This window comes from Alosa alosa, chromosome 8 (assembly GCF_017589495.1).
Source record: "Alosa alosa isolate M-15738 ecotype Scorff River chromosome 8, AALO_Geno_1.1, whole genome shotgun sequence".
Classification (NCBI taxonomy): domain Eukaryota; kingdom Metazoa; phylum Chordata; class Actinopteri; order Clupeiformes; family Clupeidae; genus Alosa; species Alosa alosa.
Window position 1 is genome coordinate 35,744,287 of NC_063196.1, and position 7,500 is coordinate 35,751,786.

Here is a 7,500-nt window from a genome sequence, read left to right on the forward strand (position 1 = left end):
CTCTCTCTCTCTTTCTCTCTATCTCGCTCTCTCTTTCTCTCTCTCTCTCTCTCTTTCAATTCAATTCAATTCAATTCAAATGTGCTTTATTGGCATGACTCAGAAAATAGTGTTGCCAAAGCAGTAACATGACAATACAAACATATACAATATTTGTTTTAAGGGGGGTCAAAGAAAGGAAACTTATCTAAACTAAAAGAAAGAAAACTTATATTAAAAAAAAAATAGTAACTAAATCCATGTTTAAAGAAAACTTAAACATGTATTCTTAAATCTAAATTTAAAGGAAACTTATACAATAGTCTATATAAAACTATTTAACAAAAACTGTATACTGTATGCACTTTTTCTATGTGAAGTTTTCTCTTAAAATGTGGCAGGACTGTAAATATTGGTAGGCTAAGTGGGCACATTTATCTATTTCTCCCAGGAGGAATTGTAGTTTTTGTTCATTGGTGGCAGTCATAAAGCCGGGACAAGTGATTTCAATTTGTGGGTAGAATATAGCTCTTAAGTGTTGATAATTGGGACATTCTGTGAGGAAGTGGCATTCGTCCTCTACTACTCCAGTATTACAGAATTTACATATTCGATCTTCACAAGCTATCCAGGTTTGGCGGTGTCTACCCTTTTCTATTGCAAGGGAATGATCACTCAGTCGATACTTTGACAGGAGTTTTCTATGACGATGGTTTTTAATTTCATTTAAATATGGTGCCAATTTGTAATCAATTCGAATAGTTCTGTTGCAGTGTAGCTTATTTACTTGTTCGATTTTGCATTTCCATGTGTTAATGTAGTTTTGTTTTGCTGTGTTCTCTACTTCTTTTGCTACTGAAGCAATACTTGAGCTGCAGTTTTTCAGGTCGTGTTTTTGTATTATGAAGTTTAAGGGGTCACTCTCTGGGTGTTCACTCCTCAGCTGGGCAGCAGTGTGGTGATATTGCTCTGAATTGCTAGTCTGAAGATGATGCCAGAATTTGGTTGCTCTTTTTTGTATGTCTACAAGGAGGGGAAATCTTCCAAGCTCAGCTCTGCAGCCTAGATTAGGTGCACATCTGTTTAAACCTAGAATATTCTTACAGAATTCCAAATGTAATAATTCGGTTTGGCTTTTGTCCCATGTTTCGAAATTGTCTTTATATTTTATGCCCCAAATTTCGCTCCCGTATAGTAATATTGGCTTTACTAAGGAATCAAAGATCTTTTTCCATAATTTGATGGAAGGATTATATTGAAATAGAGATTTTCTTAACATGTAGTATGTTTTGCGTGCTTTTTCGGATAGGTCTTTGATTGCGTTATCAAATTGCCCTGATGAAGAAATGGTCAGTCCTAAGTAGTTGTATTTTCTTACTTGTTCTAGTTGTTTTAAATTATAGTAAAATTATATTTATTTATGTTCGAATGTTTTCTCTGGAAAGTCATTATTTTTGTTTTTTCCATATTGATTGGAAGGGCCCAAGTTATGCTATATTCGTTCAAAAGAGAAAGGCTCTCTTGTAGTCCCTGTGCCGTTGATCTATAGCAGGAGAAGATCATCTGCGTAAAGCAGGCATTTGATTTCTTTTCCCAAAAGATTGAGACCAGGCGAGGGATGAATTTTGAATTTTATTAGCTAATTCATTGATATAAATGTTAAATAATGTAGGACTCAGGCAACAGCCCTGCCTCACTCCTTTTGTTTGAGGAAAGTAATCAGTTTGTTTGTTATTTATTTTTACACAACATTTGATGTTTTCATACATGTCTTTAATGATGTTATATGTTTTACCACCAATTTCACAATCAAGTAGTTTCAGCAAGAGACCTTCATGCCAAACGGAGTCGAAGGCTTTGCTGAAATCCACAAAGCATCCATATATTTTTCCGTTTTTGACCTTTGTAACGTTTTCTTGTATCAGTGTCTGTAAAGTATAAATATGATCTGTTGTTCTATTTTTTTGTATGAAACCAATTTGAGAGGGGCTTAATATATTGTTTTTTTTTTTTTGAAGTTTGAAATTCGGTTATTGATGATACTACAGAATAATTTACCTAAATTGCTGCCTTGTGATATGCCTCTATAATTGTTTGGGTTAAATTTGTCACCATTTTTGTATATGGGGGTGATCTGACTAATTTTCCATTGGTCAGGAAAGTGGCCTGAGGATAATATTAAATTAAATAGTTTCAGGATTACTTGTTTAATTTTGGGGGTGCTATGTTTCAACATTTCATTATAAATTCCATCAGTGCCGCATGATTTTATATTTTTCAGTTTTTTTATTTTAGTGTTCAATTCAGATAATGTTATAGCTGAGTCTAATTCATTTAATTTATCTTTTTTGTTTTTTTCAAGTGTTTTTAAATGGTTTGTTAGTTTTTGTTGTGCCAGGTTTAGTTCATCTCTTTTGTATAAATTTTCAAAATGGTCAACCCATGTTTTTCCATTTGCTATTGGGATACAATTTTTCTTTTTTTGGGGTTGTTAAGGTTTTCCACAGGTCCCAAAAAGTGTTTTGATCTAACGCATCATCAATTTCTACTAACTGGTTATGTATGTGATTGGCTTTTTTGCGTTTTAGAAGTGATTTGTATTTTTGTAGGGTGTTATGATATTTTATTTGAAGTTCCTGATTTGCTGGTTCTCTGTGTTTTTGGTTTGAATAAGATCGTAATTCTTTTCTTAGTAATAGACAGTCTTTGTCAAACCATTTCTTTTTTTTGTTTTTCTTGCTATTAACTATTCCTTGTCTTTTTAAAGATTTTTTGGCTATTGTGGAAAATATTGTTGTTAATGTTTTGGTGGCTACATTGATGTTATCTTCAGACTTTTTAAATTTGGTGAACAGGAAGGAGTAGATCATGTTTTCGACCTCGATGCAATTTGACTGGGATGTGTATTGCTCTAGTCTGTCATCGCTCCATTTGTATTGAACTGGAAGTGGGTGTAGTGTACTCATAGGTTTTTGATGTTCTATACTGGAATTTTTCTTTAAGCTAATTATAATGTGGCAGTGATCTGACAGAGGCAACTGTGGCATTACTGTGAAATAATTTATTTGGTTGTGATCTAAATCTGTTATAGCATAATCCACCACACTGCTGCCCAGGGGTGAGCAATAAGTGAATTTACCCAGAGAGTCCCCCCTTGTTCTGCCATTAACAATAAACAGACCAAGAGATTTGCAAAGTTGTAACACCTCCTTGCCATGTCTATTGATGATGTTATCAAAATTGTTCCTGTGACTACTTATATTGATGTTTTGTTCTAGTGAAGAAACATGTTTATATCCAGATCTGTCAATGTAATCTAAATCGGTTCCTACTCTTGCATTAAGATTAAGCCCATAATTAGAATCTTCCCAAATGACTGGAGTTCAATGATGTCAGATTTTAACGTTTCAAATATGTTTTCACTGTAATATGGAGATTCAAGAGGAGGAATGTATATGGCACATAAATAAGTGTCCTGTGTTGAGTTTGTGAGTTCTTTTGATAGTTTCAACCATATGTGTGATGATCCTTTTCTTACTACATATATGTAGTTATTAATGGCTTCTTTAAACCAAACAACAATTCCCCCTGTGTTCTTGCCGCATTTTATATTGGGATGTTTAATAGAAGGGACATTTATATCTCTGTAGGAAGGTAATGAATAATTTCCCTGTCCATTTTTACTCCACGTTTCCAGTGCTATGAATATATCTGAATTATTTACAGCATTTACAAAATCGCTATCTCTGATTTTCTCTCCGAAAGAAGAAGAGTGCATTCCTTGAACATTATAACAAATGATTTTAAGAAATGTCATTATAATGGTGTAGTTTGCCAGAAATAAGAATGTTTGTATACTCAAGTGCAATAATGATCCAATTGAGACACTGGTAAAGTATTATTTTACCAGATAAATGACTAAACCTACAGAGATAAATATCCTATAGGTAGGTAAATTATTTCTACTTAAGACAAACAGACTTGTGAACACTCAACACAAAGACACAGACAAATACATACATGTTTAAGTTCACTGACAGACGCAGACATATTCTAACGTACATACACACCCACTTGCACACACATGCACAGAAACACAGACACACAGATACACACACACACACACACACACACACACACACACACACAGTATGCAATGTTGATTATGAATGTTATGCATAAGACAGAAATATAGTATACAATTAGATAGACTGACAAGTAGACATTTTTAAGTTTCTATACACATATTTACACACTCAGACACTCATACCCCCCCTCCCCATCCCTCCCCCCACACTCTCCAACCATGCATATTGATATTTCTGTGCAGATAGGTAATGATTATGTCTATAGGCAAACATAAGAATACTGTATGTCTGAGCGTAGTCTACACACTTAAACCCACATATATAATACTCTCATACCCCCCACACATATATAATACTCTCATACCCCCCTCCACATATATAATACTCTCATACCCCCCTCCCCATATATAATAAAAAAAGAAAGAAAGGAAAACAAAAAAAAAAAAACTGCAGGTTATTAAAAAAAGAAAATGAAAAAGAATAAAAGTAATTGTGCACACACACACACAAACACACACAAACACATACACACACACACACACACACACACACACACACAAAGTCCTATGTCTTTTCACTAATGCAAGAGACTATCATATATAAGTTGAAGCATTGTTGTTATCTGAGTGAGATCTCTACAAGTACCTTTGTTAGAGATCGGCTGCTGCATAGGTAGGCCTATCGCGTCTCAACTGGTTTTGGCTGTCTTTGATGATGTTTGGCCTGCTGCTTTCAGAGCATGGTATTCTCACTCTATTTAATGCTGTGTCTTTGAGTTTTTTAGCAAATATTTTCATGCCCTCCTTATGTATGTGGACATTGTCATATAAATGTCTAATGGTAATGTCTGTATGGTGTGCAACCTTTACGTTGGGTATATCAGCACAGAAGGACACAACTTTGCCGTTGATTCTTTCAGTGACACTTACAGGAATATCCCGTCGTGGAAGTATAGATGAGATGATTACCTTTGCATCTGGATGTTTTTGTGTGGCAATTTGGATGGTGCTGATTAAGGCTTCTGCCACATCAGTTCTCCTGTCTGTAAGGTCATTAGTAAGCTGTATGGATAATTATGTGAGATGGATTATTGAGTAAGCCTTTTTTTGTATTATGTCCTTAGCTGTGTGTGTCGTTGGACACCAAAACTTCTTGACTTGTCTTCTAGGGAAAAGTCGTCTGGGGTTCAGATGATTCCCATTAGAGTCGCACAGGATGATGATGTCATCCTTTTTTCCTTGCTTTGAGACTTTGTCCCTTGTTGTCCCTGACTGATGTTTGCTGAAGAGGAGGTGGTCTGCTTTGGCAGGTGCGTTGCTGGGGTTTGGGAGGTTGGTCATGAGGTGAAGCTGGAGCTACAGGCACATTGACAGAGATTGTGGCACTTTCAGACAAGATGGGATTTTTTTGACTGATGGCTCACTGTTCCTGCTTTCGGTATGATCCCTTGGATTCTCTCTGTGCCGTGCCATCCTCAACAGCTCTTCCTTCAGAGACCTCACCTCCTGCCGCGCAACTCTTGGTTGGCCTCCTCCAGCTGCCTTACTGCCGAGCAAAGTTGTTGCACCATGTTCCTGTCAGGGTGGATGATTTGGTCTTGAAGTTGTTGTAAGCTGAGGCGGTTTCCTCTTTGAACATGATGTAGTCCTGTTCAAGTTCAACTATCACATCTCTCATTTTTTTTGTGGTGTCAGAGGAGGGGTGTCTTGGGGCCTGTATTACTGGGAGGACATGTAATGGGGTTATGTACATGTTGGCTATTTGAGTTAGTCTCAGCTCCTGATGTAATAGTAATAGTCTCCACCACCTGGTCTTTTTTGATATTCAGAGCTTTTTTTCTTTGAGTTCTTTAAATTTGCTCTGAAATTGAACGAGACTTGCTTCAGTTCCTTGTACCATTACAGTCCCATTATGATACAGGTTAACTGTCACCTTAAAGTCCTTTTGCCCCTCTAGTGTAATCTGTCTTCCTCTGCTGATGCCTCCTTTTTCTCACACATTTCCAGACAGTGCAGAGGGTGGTATGCCATACTGTGGGGTGATTTGTGAAGAACAGGAGGTTACACAGGACCTTGTTGTCATCCAGTCCCATGTAATCGGAGATCAGTGCTTCTGGATGTTCTCTCATGATGTTTTCTTTCATTCTTTTCTTTTCTTTGGCTGTTTTTACAGTGTTGGGATACGATTTCTCTCTCTCTCTGCATCTCTCTCTTTCTCTCTCCCTCTCTCTCTTTCTCTCTCTCCCTCTCTCTCCCTTTCTCTCTCTCTCTCTCTCTCTCTCTCTCTGCATCTCTCTCTGCATCTCTCTCTCTCTCTCCCTCTCTCTCTCTCTCTCTCTCTCTCTCTCTTTCTTTCTCTCTCTCTTTCTCTCTCTCTCTCTCTCCCTCTCTCCCTAAACTATACACAATTTTCTCCCAGGGGAACATGCCCCTGCACCACCTTATATGGGCACGTACATCAACTCACATGAAAATGTCATTCAAGGTCATTGTCCTGGACAGGGTTTGAAAAGTGATCATCTTTCTCTCCCTCCCTCCACCCCTCCCCCTCTCTCTCCCTCCATCTCTCCCTCTCTCCCTCCCTCCCTCCCTCCATCCCCAGGCTCAGTTTGATATAGCGGTGGCGAGCGAGATCATGGCCATCTTGGCGCTGGCTGATGACCTCACAGATATGAGAAGGCGGCTTGGGAGCATGGTGGTGGGCAGCAACAGGAGTGGACAACCTGTCACTGCAGATGACCTGGTGTGTGTGTGTGTGTGTGTGTGTGTGTGTGTGTGCGTGCGTGCGTGCGTGCGTGCAAGACTGGATGACATGGTGTGTGTGTGTGTGTATGCAAGGCTGGATGACATTGTGTGTGTGTGTATGCAAGGCTGGATGACATTGTGTGTGTGTGTATGCAAGGCTGGATGACATTGTGTGTGTGTGCAAGGCTGGATGACATGGTGTGTGTGTGGGTGTGTGTATGCAAGGCTGGATGACATTGTGTGTGTGTGTGTGTGTGTGTGTGTGTGTGTATGCAAGGCTGGATGACATTGTGTGTGTGTGTCTGTGTGTGCAAGGCTGGATGACATGGTGTGTGTGTGTGTGTGCGTGTGCAAGGCTGGATGACATGGTGTGTGTGGATGGTTGGGGGTAGGTGATTGTGTATGTGTTAAAGATAAATTGATGTTGACTTTGTGTGTGTGTGCGTCTGTGTGTGTGCGTCTGTGTGTGTGTGTGTGTGTTCTCAGGGAGTGACGGGAGCTCTCACTGTGTTGATGAAAGATGCCATCAAACCCACACTCATGCAGACCCTCGAGGTGAGTGTGTGTGTGTGTGTGTGTGTGTGTGTGTGTGTGTGATGGGTGACCTCATGGGATGGAATGTGTCTGTGTGTGCCCGTACGTGTTCTTTGTGTGTGTTCGGTTGGTGTGTGTGTCTGACGTGTGACCTC

General features: G+C 38.9%; 1 protein-coding gene across 1 annotated transcript in view; it reads left to right on the forward strand.

Annotated features, from left to right (window-relative positions):
* Positions 1 to 7,500, forward strand: part of mthfd1l (methylenetetrahydrofolate dehydrogenase (NADP+ dependent) 1 like) — a 66,778-nt gene that overhangs the window by 39,776 nt on the left and 19,502 nt on the right. The window contains 2 exon segments of the mRNA XM_048250854.1: positions 6,669 to 6,809; positions 7,298 to 7,366. Coding sequence (XP_048106811.1) covers positions 6,669 to 6,809; positions 7,298 to 7,366 — 210 coding nt within the window.